The sequence below is a fragment of the Stegostoma tigrinum genome, chromosome 1 (assembly GCF_030684315.1).
Source record: "Stegostoma tigrinum isolate sSteTig4 chromosome 1, sSteTig4.hap1, whole genome shotgun sequence".
NCBI lineage: Eukaryota > Metazoa > Chordata > Chondrichthyes > Orectolobiformes > Stegostomatidae > Stegostoma > Stegostoma tigrinum.
The window spans coordinates 99,777,389-99,792,801 of NC_081354.1; the positions used below are offsets into that span (position 1 = coordinate 99,777,389).

The window sequence follows — 15,413 nt, forward strand, 5'->3', positions numbered from 1 at the left end:
CAAAGGGCCTGTTCCTGTGCTGTAATTTTCTTTGTCCTTTGTTCTTATACCTGCCAAAGGGAATCAGTTAGAGCAAGATTTTGCCACATTGTCAGAAACTAACATTTTTCTTAATAAAATGAAGACAATGCAAGCCACATTGTGTTATGAGTCACCAAGTGAATTATGTGTTTAATTGTATAGTGTGTGCTGTGCACCTGATTCTCTGTGTTATGGGCTCCTGTAGGTTGAAGGTCTGGGCTCCGTTGTCTCATTCATGAGTGGTCAGTGTTTCACACACATCAGAAAGTAAAGAGTGGGGAAAGTCAGACCACAGACATAAAGCAAATAATTACTTCTTGCATTTCTTTAGGGAAAAAAATCAATATGAACACCATACTTACATCCAAAACAACTGATTTCAGAATTGCACAGAACAATAGGCTGAATAATGGAAGATAAAATCAAAGCCATTCCATATTCCTATATAAAAAGCTAATCTAAGGGCTTAGACATATGTGGACAGATTCATTGAATGAAATTCCTAAAATGCTCAAATGCTGCCAAGTTTTATGCAATTAAAATGAGGCTAAATATTTTCAACCTGTTTATTAAGAGCTAGGTGTGGGTGGGGTAAGGTGCCAGGAGAACCCTATGCCTTCCTACTGTTATGGTATGTTACCAGTAGCAGGATGAATAATGGCAGTGAGCCAGTCAGGCTATGCCTTCCTACTGTTATGGTATATTACCAGTAGCAGGATGAATAATGGCAGTGAGCCAGTCAGGTGACCAATTCAGGGCTACTGCCAGCTTCATTGGGCCTTTTGTCTGTATCAGAAAGGGTCTCCACCCTGTAGGAAGACCAGCTGTATTGCTGTAGTCCAATTCTGAGGAGCTTGGCTGTTGAAGAGGATTTAAAGTTGGTAATGTGTTGAGAGGGAGCTGTTAAAATTTCTCATTTTCAACCTGGCTGTTCGGATGACTTGCAGCTAGTATGATGGCATTCTAATGAAGCTCCGTCTACCAACAGCTTCTAGCTGACAAGGGAAAAAAAAAACAACAAAAAGGTTTCAATACCCATATGACTTTCACAATTCAAAGCCTTTTCCCGAACAAAGGGTAGCAAGTATGTAGATTGTGAATTCTGTGCCGCTGTTTCATGCCTTGAGAGTTTGAAACAGGTGTGTGTTTGCGCTGGCATGTTTGCCGCAGAATGATACATTCAGTTTGATAATCCACTGCTGGATAGTTTCAGAAGAAAAAAATTGATTTTATAACACTCTGGAATGTTCCTTTGTTCCCTGGATTGGAAGGGGAATGGCTTCAATGCACAAAATAAGTTAAAAGACCTGAGACTGGCCATCTTTCGCAACCTTTTTGTTCAGTATTAAAATAAAGAAGAATAGAGTGAAGGTCAATAATATACTGGGCCATGACACCTATTAAAATTAAGTAATGCCTAGTAAACAAACATTTGGTTGCTGAATGGAAAGAATAAAATCAGAAATCTTGTGTAACATTTCAGAAAGGCCATGTTAAATTGCCCATAGTATCCAGGGATGTGTTGGATAAGTGGATAAATCATGGGAAATGCAGTGTTGTGGAGAGTCAGTATGGACCCGATGGGCCGAAAGATCTGTTTCCACACTGTAAGGTTTCTGTGATTTAACTGAATCTTCGAGCCAGGACTACATACTTTCTTGATCTGGGCAGCTGAACAGATAATTATAAGTCTTTAATTTGTTCAAAATTGGATGTATAAATTAGGAAAAAATATACGTGACCATGTTCTGATCTTTTTAAAAACTATACATTTTTGTCAACTCCCTTCAGAGTAGAGCTATCAAAGCAACCAGCACAGGTGTGTTTTTTTGATGATCCTATGCGAAAAGCATTGGAGAACAGCTGCGCAACTGAAGGGCTAACCACAATTATGAGCTTTCTTTCAAAAACCTTCATTACAATTGCATTGTTATAAAATATTCATCTTCAATTTTTTTTTAAAAGTGATGGCTGGGGTCGTACTTCTAAAGTTTTCCACCTCATTGCCCATTGCTTTTAGCCTGGATACCAGAAACGCTGCAGTGTTGCTACCCATGAATATGCATCAGTACAGACTTGCAATAACTTTAAATCAACCTGCGTTTCCGCATCCCAAAATGGCTACAGGAAAGTTGAGGTGCTCAACTAAAATGAAGTACCATATAGACCCCAATTGTAATCAATCCTGTACAAGAACAGTCCCAACCCTTGGCCCCAAATCCTTTGTTTTCATGTACCTTAAGTTACCTTGTTGGGAGTATGGCTGGGGGGGAAATTCTAGAGTGTCTTTTTCACAACTGATCTTTTCTCAATTAAAGATCAGAAATGCCGGTATATAGCCTAGACCAAGTGTTTCCTGCTCAATTCAGGGCCAAGGTCAACGGTAACTCTTCCAAAGAGCTGGCACAGGCACAAAGAGCCACATGAATTCCCCCACCCCTTGTGTTGAGAGATTCTACAATAGAGCACTAACTTCCACTCACATATCACCTCTATTAGTATCTCACTCAGAGATAGCAAGAACTGCAGATGCTGGAGTCAGAGATAATACGGTGTGGAGCTGGAGAAGCACAGCAGGCCAGGCAGCATCAGGGGAGCAGGAAAGTTGACGTTTCAGGTCAGGACCTTACTTCAGAAATGGGGGAGGGGGAAGTGAGCTCAGAAATAAAGAGAGAGAGGGGGGGGGGGGGGTGGGGCTGGGGAAGGTAGGTGGGATGGTGATGGTGACCACTGCCTATCTGCAGTCACCCATCACTTCTGTGAATATCTGGTCTTAGGCTTTTATGCACCCTTGTAACTAATTGTAGCCAGTTGAGAATCCTTGCCCTTACTTACAGATTGCTCCTTGATCTTATCAAACAGATAGATGAAAGGCCTACTGGTGCTCCTATTTCCTATGACCTTATAAATTCTGGTCAGACCCTAATGAGAAATGCTTTCTTAAAAAGGCTCACACACTCTACAGTATTTCACTTGGGATAATTATATAAATTAAGTATTTGTTAATTTTAAATTTATTTAAAAACTACCATGAAAATAGTTTAGTATCATACCCTGCTATAAACTTAAAGAATTATTGATGGAATTTGCGTTTTACAAAAAGGATGAATGAACCTGGATGATTGGGAGAACTGATTTGTAAACATGAATAACCTGTGAAACAACACAACTCACTTATTCTGGTACAGTGTCTCAAATGCGCCAAGTGAGACTGAGTACAGTCATCACAGGATATGGGTCAAAGGTATCCAATAAATACAAGAAACACCTTATAGAATGGTACAATTCCATGCTTGGTAAAGAACAAATTCTCTTGTGTGGGAATTAAGGAACGGTATCAGTTGGGAGTCCCAAATCATTTCAAACTGGGAAACCTGAACTTTGAGGGGGAGGGGTTTGTGATAATGTTGTTGAACGATTACAATAACAAATAATGAAAAACAAATTACTGGAATTACATAACGAAGTGACAGAGGACTGGAGGTGGGGGGTGTGTGGTATAATGGAAAATGCAAATCATCACCTTACTCTGACATCAGCAGAGCAGAAAAGATCAGAGATCAGACTAGGACTATGCATGTGAAGAGATGCCCACAAAATAGAACTGTATTCACTAACCTGTAATGTATAAATTTAAAGGAAGAGTGTTACATGACTGAAGGAGTGAGCAAGCGCTACTGTAGGACGAGGAGCCAGCAGTCTCTAACAGTGCACATCTGTTAACACCCACTCAAAGGTACTAAGAAAACATGTCCATGCTAACAGTAATGTGAGCCTAAAGCATAGCATGAAATAGAAGCTATTGTATTCTTGACATAATTTAACTATTACATCATGTTTCCATCTTTAAAATCAAATACTTGACAGCTTGGTTGAAAGGGGAGCTACATAATTCAATGCAATATGGAATGTCTTAAGCTAAGAACCATTTAGCCACTCTGCAAGTTTTTTTTTCTTTATTCATTCATGCTGAATAGGTTACCTGTGCTGTGTCATAGAATCATTGAATCCCTACTGTTTGGAAACAGGCCCTTCGGCCCAACAAGTGCACAGCGACCCTCAAAGCATCCCACCCAGACCCATTCCCCTATGACCCACCTAATCTACACTTCCCTGAACACTACGGGCAATTCAGATAGCCAATCCACCTAAACTGCACATCTTTGGACTGTGGGAGGAAACTGGGGCACCCAGAGGAAACCCATGTAGACACAGGGAGGGGGAGAATGTGCAAACTCCACAAGGACAGTCACCTGAGGGTGGAATTGAACCTAGTGCTGTGAAGCAGCAGTGCTAACCACTGAGGCACCATGCCTGTCTCTTAAATATATTATATATTTAAGAGGGCATTGCCTGCTGCACCTCAATGATCAAATCTGCCACCTCAATGATCAAATCTGCACAGAAGAATTTTACTCAGCATAATTCCTACATATCAGGCATCAGGGGAGCTCAAATCAATGTTCACCACCTGCAAATATCCATATATACCAGAGACATATTTAGGAATGGTTCAATTACTCAGGGTTACTGCAGTTATTTCAGGCATCACTAATAACCTTAGAGTAAGTCTGACGTCCAGTGGCAGATTTGACTGCAAGACAAAATGTTGATCTGCAGGCTTGATAACCCAGCTGCTTGGATAAGTTATAACGTCACCTAATACACTGTGGGGGAAAAAAACATTTTCATCACACCACAGGACGGGAACTGATAAAAGCTTTTTGATGTTATACTTAAGGCACTCTTGGGTCAACATTGTACTCTTTATACATTACACCTCAATGTGATTTATTAAACTGGCATTTGCTCCCAGGAAAGCAAACACAGTAGAATAAGGGAACATGGCTTTCAAATTCCAAAGAAGAAAACATTTTAATTCCTTACATTTGCTGTGGCTATTTACTATAAGACAAACAAGCCTTATTGTTTTAAGTGCAGCTCTCCTTTGAAGGGATAAGCATTACAAGCATTTCCCCTTAGTCTTCCCCTGTTGCTCTGCGGCCTCTTAGTGGCTACATCCAACAACATATCAGTTTCCACAAGTACGCTGATAAAACCCAGCTCTAGTGCACCATCTTTTCTAAATCATCTCCGATTTGACTCATTACTGGTCTGACATCCAGTTCTAGAAGGACCAAAATTTCCTCCAGTCAGACACTTGTAATACCAAAGCCATCATGTTCAATTCCTTCGAGTAGGTCTACTGGTTAGGCACTGTCCAAGGCTGAACCACTGTTTACGACCTTAGCCTTCTATTTCATCCAAAAATGGTTTTCAGTCGCATCTCTGTTTCATTATCCAGACTGCCTACTCTAATTTCACCTCCAAAACATCATCCAACTCTACTTATTTTTAAGCACAACTGCTGTTAAATCCGTGAATCTTATTGTTATTACCAGACTTGTCTACTTAAGTACTTTCCACTTTTCATAAACTTGAAACAAACCAAACTCTCAACTAATTCCGTGCATGATCCTGTACTTGCTGACCTGCACTGGCTTGCAGCCTGACAGTGCTTCAATTTCAAAAATTCTCATTATTTCAAATTCCTGCATGGCCTCAGTTTGCTGCATTTCTGTAACCCCCTTTTGCTCCACGATCCTCAGATATCTGCATTGCTCCAGTGCTGGGCTGGGCATATCATTCCATGTCTGGTGACCAAGCTTTCAGCTGCCTCAACTTACGACTTTGGAGTTCCCCTGCTATTCTCTCAACAAATAAGCTGGTCTTCTGCTACCGGTGAAAAGCAGGAGACTGACTGAAAATCCCAACTGGACTCTGTTAACAGACACGTCATACTTGGATGGGCTATGTGCTGTGTGCAAGTGTGTGGCTCTGCTGCCCCTTGATCCTGTATCTTCAGAAATAGCCCAGGAATGGGATGGAGCTGGGTAGCTGGATCTGGGCTGGTGTGTTATCCTGCCCACCTCTGATCCCAAGAGACAAAACAGATTAAGCTCTAAGGTTTACATCATCTATATACTGTACTTGGAAGTTCAACCAAGACAAAATTACAACCGATTCAGTCAGAAGTCTTGCTACACATCAAAACTCTTAGCTTTCGGTTGTTAAAATGACATATTATTTCCTGTTAGAAATGTGCTGAATGACGGTGTTAATGTGTCATTTGCTCTGAAAATTAACAAAACTCAAAATTAATCTCAGCAAATAGCTTTAGTCCATGTATAATGTGCTTTCAGTGTGATAGTTTTGACCTTCAGTAGTGACAGCAGAACAGTTTGCTTGTGCATCCAAATCTGATCTCCAGTGACAACACTGTGTAATTAGAATTCATTAACCATATACAAGCATACAAAAGACCCAACAATGTGAATTTACACAGTGGTTTCAACATTGTTTTGCATCTCAGGGGTTACATAGGAGCTTTAGAAAACAAAATATGGCATAGCTACAGAAGCCAATACTAGGGTAGATGGCCAAGTGAGAAATTTTACAGAGAGGAAGGAAAGTGCAGACAAGTTTATCTGGTGCTGGATGCCAGATAAGCAGGGACGCAGAGATGGCTGTCGACAACTCTACAGCATACCTGCCATTCTCTAGATGGCTGCAGTTGCAGGAATACTGAAGCCCCTTTTAAGGGGAGAACAGTTTAACAAAGTTATGTTGTTGTGCCACTACGAACGCAATATGTACAGTTAAAGGAATACACTGCAGAAACTTATTAACGTTACTTAAACAGCAACAACCTCCCCTGTAATGTTCGGCAAGAAGATGACTATATGTCGCAAGGCTGTGTACCAGCTACTTTCAACTTATATTCCAATATCTTTGTTGTATCAGTTTCCTGGAAATGTCATTTGGTAGCACAGGCTTGAACATAAAAAAGACTATGATTGAAAAACCGTTGAAACCTTTCACCTTGCTCTCATCAGAGGTCAAGAAGGTCAAGAAATACCAACATCAAGGGAAAGCAACCACTTTCTACTGTATGAAAAGCATTTGTTGGCAACACAAGAATACAATTAAAAGAAAAAGCTGAAAGTGACAAATCCACTCAGTTTAGCCCAAGTAGGAATTGTAGCTTTATTATATTCTGCTAAAAGATGCACAAGTATTGACCATTAAAATGTCTCAGTAAACAGGAGAATAAGAACATTCTTGCATGTGGATATATGTCTCAGTTTCAGTTTTACAAATCAAGGTTATAGGCAACATTATCCAAATGACAATTTCTTTTTTCAGCATATTTCAAACAATAAAATGAAACATAGCAATTTATTACAGAAAGCTAAGAATCCTAAGAGATATCGTAGGAATTAACTAAGTCACTAAATAAGTCTGCATACAAGTACAATAAAAGAGTTTAACATTGGCTTAAAATCCTCATACTAAAATTGCTAAACTAGAATTCAACACAATCACTGTGATTTATTTAAGTTTAAAATCTTTTGTCTCTGATGTGTACTTAAACAGCTGAATGTTAAAGCTGAGAAAAATATAATTGAATCCAGCAACTCACTAAATCTTTAAAACTAAGCACTTACCGCCCGTTGTCACGACCGACACCCCATACACGAATGCTGACAATTGGTTGGGAATGAAGAACAGTACGATCCATGGGGTCAATTAGGTTCAACATATTATTTTCTAGAATAAGGTACATGTCTTTACCCTGAAATTTAACAATAATATTAATTATTTAAGACTACTTGCCATTTCTCAGGTTGTTCGATTTCATCATGCTGCCAATAAAATGCCAATACTTCATACTGGTTTTATTGCCAATTCGGAATTATAATTGAAAGATTATGGGAAACCAGTTCATAAACTCTTTGATATTTCATGCTTCTCAGGATTATAAAGCATATACTTGTAAATTTTCCTCTGTCTTGAGCCTAAATTCTACCCCACTTCTGGCACCATGTAGCATCTTGTCACAAATTTCCTCCACGGCCCTTCTAGATCTCCATTACCATCTTCTCTTTTTCAGAGGTTCCCTTAAAACCCACCAAGTCTGGGCTATTTGTCAGCGCTCCCTACATGTCCTTCAGTAGTTCTCTCCTTTTTGTCACCGACAGCTCGGTGGGACACCTTGGAACATTCTTCCATGACATTGCCAACACTGTAGAAACTTAAGTTGTTGGTGTTGGTACAATTAACCCAGGGTTTGGTGAGCAATGAAGTAGGTTTGTCATCCATAATAATGTTTAAATTTGCTATAACCTAAAAATTAGTTTTAATTTCTGTTTTAATATCTCTTACCTCTCCCCAAATTCCAACTGTGTCCCTGATGTCATTTTTACAGTAGGAGAGCTGCCGGATACAGTTATTCACAGCAACACTGCTCTTGCCAGGTGCCAGGTCTTCCTCTGCCATTTCTACCCAACCCAGGGAACGTACAGCAAAACACTGCAATTGGAAATGAATACACAATACATCAATACAACACTGAAAACTTTCAGTGACACAATTAAAATTTAGTGGATCTCAACAAATAGGTACTGTTTAATTTGATGTTTTAAAAGAAACAAATCAGTTTTATCAAGTACAATATACTGTGATATTATTGACTTCAAAACTTTAATAACTATAGATGGACTGAATAAATCAACAAAGATAAATTGATATACATGGATTGAAAAAAGTAGGATTAACTCTTTGTCTGGAATTCTCTGTTTCTTGAGATGAAAGGGACAAGAGAAACTGTGTATAGAGTTACAGAATCATGTGAATTAACCATCGCTAGGAAAGGGGAGTTACAGAAACAACATAAATAAGCTGCTTCCTGAAAGAAAGGGGATGACAACTTATTTGATAATCTGCTGCCTCATGGCAAATGGGCAATTAAACCTGCCTTAAGGAATAATGTTCTGAAGTAATGGGGTTAACTGCAGGAAAATGCTGTGTTTTAAACAGACAGCTCACCCCAAGTGAAACAAGGAACAAAGGAGCTATTTTTGATAAGAGGGCAAGCTGCAGACTTGAAGTCTCCAAAATTACAATCAATGTTGGGGATGAAAGAACCCACAAGGATGTCAATAATATCGCACTGCAAATTTGAAAGAAAGAAAATTGTATAAGAATCCAACACTAGAACAACCCAATAGCAGAGCTTTGTAGAACAACACGGCAGAAGGGCGAACCTGGAAACTTCCAGGGACAGACTACATTGGTTGAACACCTGTCCAGGTTTCACCATTACTTGGGTAATAGCTAAGTTGGATCGCAAGCTCAAACTTACTTGAGGGGTCTTAAAAAAGTATAAATTATTGTTTCAGTACGACTGTGAGATTTCTTAATAAATATCCAAATTAAAAGTAACTTGTGGCAATTTACCCACAACATTACCAAGGTTAAAGACTTCCTTATATCAGTTTTGCTACCTAGCTGGTTCAGATTTGCATCCATATTGAAAGACTGTATTAGTCAACAAAGATCATTCAAGAGCTATTAATACATTCTCAAAAAAAATCAGTTGTAACCAGACAAATGATGGGAGGTACATGAATAATTGAGGACCAATGAAATGAAACAACAAATGAAGCATTTTAGAGCTAGGCAAAATTGTTGTTAATCAGTTCGAGAATAGAACACTCCTTAGAACTCCATGTGAAATCTGTTGATGTGGAATCAGATTAACGAACTTATTGTACAGCGCAATAAATAAAACAACAGCACAGTGCACAGACTGTAACATCATGTATGATTCCCAATTTCAAAAGAAACTGTTAGGGCAATATAGCCCTCAGCTGGTTAGTCATTCCAGTCCAATCCCATTCCCATAGGCAGGTGCAAAGACAACTGTGACTGGCAAGTACAACTGGCATTCTTGAGCATCAGGATCATTCCCTTTCTTGATAAAATTTTATTTATAACCATGGTCTAAATTATAAATTATTTCAACATTACTCATGGTGGACTGCATTTAGCAATTCTTTTGTAAATCATATGCAAGGCAAATTACTGTCTTAAAGTAAGGCTTTACAATTAATTATTGAAGACAAATTTCACTGTATTTATTATAAAATATCAAGATATTGATCAGCCACGTTTTCCAACTTTGCTAACTATTAAGTATGATCTTGGAAATACAATTTTGGATGATCAGTATGTGTAAAAGGAGATACTTTGAGTGCATTCTCTTTTTCCAAATGGTTACACTTCTATCATTATAATACTGTAAAAAATACAATCAAGTTGTTTTAAAACAAGAAAGATATTGCTGAAACCAAAGCTTGGCTTGTGGTACAGAACCAAGGGCATTGGTCCAAGATTCCAAAATACTCATGACGTTCACAATGAATTATTTTGAATTTTTCATTTCAATGGAAGTAATAACTTTTTAAACCAGCATTTTCCATAATTTAGTAGCATAAATAAGTCCATTCAATGTTATTAAAGAATGATAAAATTATCAATATTACAAAAAAAAGAAAGTTCTTCAAAGTTGACTTCAAGAATTGAACATGCTTTTCAGAAAAATACACTTCTGTGAAATGCAAAAAAAGAGTCTTTTGAGTCAGGATAAAAATGAGACTTTTAACAAATTCTGCAGCATTTGGCTAGCCTGTTCATTCTTTCCTCCATGAAAAGAGAACCACTGTGCTAGTCTTTTAGCACACAGAACATAGAACATAGAACAATACAGCGCAGGAAAGGCCCTTCGGCCCTCGATGTTGCGCCGACCTGTGAACTAATCTAAGCCCCTCCCCCACACTATCCCATCATTATCCATATGCTTATCCAAGGACTGTTTAAATGTCCCTAATGTGGCTGAGTTAACTACATTGGCAGGCAGGGCGCTCCACGCCCTTACTACTCTCTGAGTAAAGATCCTGCCTCTGACATCTGTCTTAAATCTATCACCCCTCAATTTGTAGCTATGCCCCCTTGTACAAGCTGAAGTCATCATCCTCGGAAAAAGACTCTCTGTCCACCCTATCTAATCCTCTGATCATCTTGTATGTTACATATCTAATTATCATAGCATGGTTACAACAGAGGAGACCAAATGATTGTCATGTTCATGCTGGCTCTCCAAAGATACATATCCAAAAACACTTTTGTAAGAATCTTTTGTCATATGGCTTGATGTCACAGAATGAATTTACATTCAAGAGAGAATGGTCAAGGATAGGGCATGACAAGAGCTACGTTCAGGCTTGGACTTCAATTGTACATTAATGCAAAATGTCGCTATACATTGCAATCAAATCTATACCAAGCTCTAATCTTAGAGTCGTGACCTTCATGTGTTCATCATGTCCATGTGCTCCTAAGACTCTCTATCATTCTCGAGTATAGGCTAGTTTATAGTTTAGTCTAGCTTTAACACCATTTACGCTCAATGAGGTGCAGCTGTGTGACATCATTACAAGGTTGCTCTGAGGTCCTGAAGCACTTGTGCAACAGATTTGGATTGGAACACGAAAGGAGTTTTGTCAAAATGGTACAATTTCCAAATAGATCATTGATAACTTAGGGTGCCACTACATTACATGAAAGAAACTGTGTACGAGTCTCTCAAGTTTGCTGTGGCTTTACATAACTAATTTACACTGTCTCACAGAGCTTGAAGCAATTTGCAAAATGAGGATGCAGGAATGTAAGTATGTGAGGAGTACGAGAGAATATGTTTTTTTTCCTCAGCCTGCAATTTCAGCCACAAGGGCACTAATGGGGGAGAAAAGAAAACATATTCTCCAGGGAATTTGTAAACAATTGCAACAGATATTGGTCCAGAATAGATTGGTGGAATTTTTTTTAATAGTACAGTAGTACATGGTTATGTAGAGTTGAATCAGTGTTTGATTACATCTGAATTCTATTCAGCCAGTTGATCTGTCAAGTTAACATAGTAGGAAAAAAAACTTGCAACAATTGGCGAGAGAGCTTTAATCACCAATATGCGTTTTCTAAAAAAAATGCTTCTGCTCTTGTGTTGTGGGAGACACTGCCAAAGCTACTGCTGTTCGCTGAATTTACTTGTCAGGGATGTGTTGGGCCTTATCCAGTCCTGCTGCTAAAATGAAATTTCAGGATTGACCCAGTGACAAAAGCTCAGCAACGCATGTCCAGTTTGAGAAGGAACTCTACTTGGATGGGTACTTGGAGATGGTGTTCCCGTGTCACTGTTACTTCTATCTTGGTGATAGAGATTACACAAGAGGAAGGTAAAGTAAAGCTTGACAATTTGCTGCAAGGTATCCTGCTGCAGACAGAATCTACTGATGTAAAGGTTGGAAAATATATCCATTGGAAGGTGCGTCAATCAGGGAAATTGCATTGTTCCAAATTGCATTAGGCTACTGGGGGGTCTGGCGGTACTGATGAAAAGGGATTAGTGAATATTCCATCACACACGCAGCTTGAGTTTTGGAAATTATAGAGGTTTCAAAGAGTCAAGGGAATCCTCTTGCTAACACACCGAGTGTTTGCACTCTTCTTGTGGCCTGTGCATTTAAAAGGTCACACCAATTAAGTTTCTGGGCAACAGAGACCCATAGGACAGTGTTGGTGGGGAGATCAGCAATGGCGTTGTTGTCAAAGGCCAGGGAAGAAAGCTCAGCTTTCTGCAATTCAAGATGCTAATTTCTTGATTTGTATGGCAGAAATGTTACCTATGTGCTAAGTGATATCTGAGGCTGCGACAAATGACCTCTAATAACCTGTTTCTTTTGGCTTCCACATTTGTTGGTACTAAGCAACACACTTGTACTGGAATGGATTGGTTAATGAAGAAACAGTTGGTAGAGTGCTCAGGTAGTTGCAGACAACCGAAGTTTAGTTGTGTCTAATGGGTTCAGTCTGCAAAGAAATTAACAGCTGGGGAAATTGCCATATTCTCATTTAAATGCAAGCAAAGAAGTCCTTTTGTCACAAACTTGAGTCCCAAAGTGTCTCTGATATTTACATTCTCACTTTAGTGTTTTACCAAAGCTGAGAATACATTATTGTGATACTGAAGTTGCTCTTAAAGATACTAAAGGTTAATGCACTGAAGGGAATAGCCTGAAGAATCGATATGGAAATAAAAGGGTTCATTGCAAATATTGCTACTTCAAAAACAAGTTAAAACTGAATAGCACAGGCAATTTAAAATAGCTGACAGATTGTGATTGCACAATACTGCTATCAAGTGGGTATCTGTTAATAATAGGTAGACAAACAGGAGACTGGAAGAGCACAGCAGGTCAGGCAGCATCTGGAGGAAAGGAGCAGTCAATGTTTCGGGTATTATCCTTCTTCAGGATTGGATTCTTCCAGGCTCTTGTCTGTCTACCTGGATTCCAGCATCTGCAGTTTTTTTTGCGTCTAATCTGTTAATAATAGTGGACCAGATTTTGTTAGGAGAGCAACCCACTGAGCATTCTACGAGTTATCCTTCAGATCAACTGCAGTTGAACTTACAGGCCTGTCATAGCGCACCAAGAGAAACACGGCATCTAAGGCCTCTGACAGAATACCTCCTTAACTAGCGAGAATTAAAGACTGGGGATTAAATACAGAAAGGAGCGAGAAGGATGATGAACAAAAGAAAATTAATGCCACATCAAATTAGTAATTGAAAGAGAAGCAAATAAACTAAAACAAGGGGTGAAAAGACTGGATCAAAGAGGAGAGAGAGGAAAAGGGAAAAATATTTTAAAAATTTACCATCTCAAAAAATTCAAAACCTGACTGAATGGGGCTCCACACTCATGATAGTTAATGTTTAGTGTCAGGGGTGATTCGCAGCAATTTTAATTTTTTTTAAAAGATTCTTGTGTTCATAGCTACCCTCAAAATTTGTGGCAGGTTTCATTCATACCTACCATACAAATACAACAGCTTCATGCTATTCAATGCACATTCAAGCTGAGGCAGACAACAAATGACATTCTGCAAAGTTGGATCTTTGCAAATGATGGGGCAGGTCAAGTTGGAGACAACCCTTCAAGCATTCACATTTAAGTCTGTAGCTACTCCTCACTTTGAGTTGCTGTATCAGTTATACTTAATTAGCAGCTAGTGCCAGTTGATTGACTGCTATTAAAGGAACAATTTCTTGCTCAATATTTAACAGAGAGATGGCGACATGTCTGTCCACAAACCACAAAACTTAAGTTACACTTTTATTCAATATCAACAAGTTTGGCCATTTCAAAGATCAGCATTCCCATAGGATATCAGTTCAAATTAACAAGTTTAACATCACAACTCCTGATCTTTCAATGATGATATTCTCGGCAAAACAAACTTCCATATCAAGAAAATTCATAGAATAAAGTGAAAGCTACAAATAGGGCTAGTTTTTCACTAAATATAATTGAGCGAAAATCTAGTCCAGCTTAACTCACATAAGGCCAATTTGTAACATACGGCATTTGGAAATGGGCAAGATGTAGTTTCCATGTAGCCCATTTTTCCATAAAGCAGGGATATATTTTTGTTTGAAGTGGCTGCCAGTGTAGTCTAGGAGTATAGCTGATCACTAAGGTATTAAGTCAGTGAACAGCAGTTTTACTTGCCTCATTAGTTCTTAAGTTACCACCATCCTTTAAAAATAAAAGCAGTGACTGGCTATACACTTCAATTCCAAGCACAACAATACCTAGTCCATGTCTGAGTTATACAGTCACAATCACGCAGCATGGAAGTATCCATGTGGTCCAACTCATCCATGCTGACAAAGTTTCCCACGAATGAAAAATTAGAACAAACAATATCAAATACAAACAATTTGACCTTGCAACAAACACAGTGACAATCTTACTTAAGGTGAGCTGTAAAATATGTGTTTCAATAATATAAAGCTAATATAAATTTTGAAAACAAGAACAGAACATATGTATGCTACTATGTAAGACTTTAAGATAGTTTATCCTTAAAATAGGATCACCTTAACCCTGACAAAATATTCAATAAAATGCCATTCTTATGCTCTTAAATTCCAGACTAAACCAACTTTCTCAATTCATTTGCTGAAGCAGCATAATCAGTCAATTATCAGCAGATAGCTGACCTCTACAATAAAGATTCTGTATTTTTAGGAGAATAACTACTGTTTAATTATTTTATGGGCAGAGATAACACATTGCTGACATTAATAGAGGTCTGCCCTCTACATAATAGAGGGCTTAGTCAAGATGAAATTCAGATTTTCAGTCAGGTGTCTGAATTTATTTTCTTTAAGGGATTCATTTGATTGTTTACACATTTTGAAATAATTTGCAGATTATTCTTTCAGTTTTTGTCCATTATATATACACGTTTACTCAGATGAGACTAAGAGGTATGAATGGAGAGGGAACCTGTGTTATTGGTGCAATGAATGGTTTTGTCTGATTGACACTTGTATAGAATTGTCGAACAGCAGTTTGTTCCAAAGAAAATTTCTGAAAGAGTGCTTTTTCCCCCTCAGCATTTCAGGACTTGCTACTGTCACA

General features: G+C 38.5%; 1 protein-coding gene across 7 annotated transcripts in view; it reads right to left on the reverse strand.

The window, feature by feature from the left end:
- Positions 1-15,413, reverse strand: part of apbb2b (amyloid beta (A4) precursor protein-binding, family B, member 2b) — a 256,665-nt gene that overhangs the window by 59,630 nt on the left and 181,622 nt on the right. For all 7 annotated transcript variants that reach the window (XM_048531985.2, XM_059647330.1, XM_048531978.2 and 4 more), the window contains 2 exons: positions 8,248-8,394; positions 7,530-7,657 (listed from right to left, as the gene is read on the reverse strand). In XM_048531985.2, the coding sequence (XP_048387942.1) occupies positions 7,530-7,657; positions 8,248-8,394 (275 nt within the window). The remainder of the gene's footprint in view (positions 1-7,529; positions 7,658-8,247; positions 8,395-15,413) is intronic.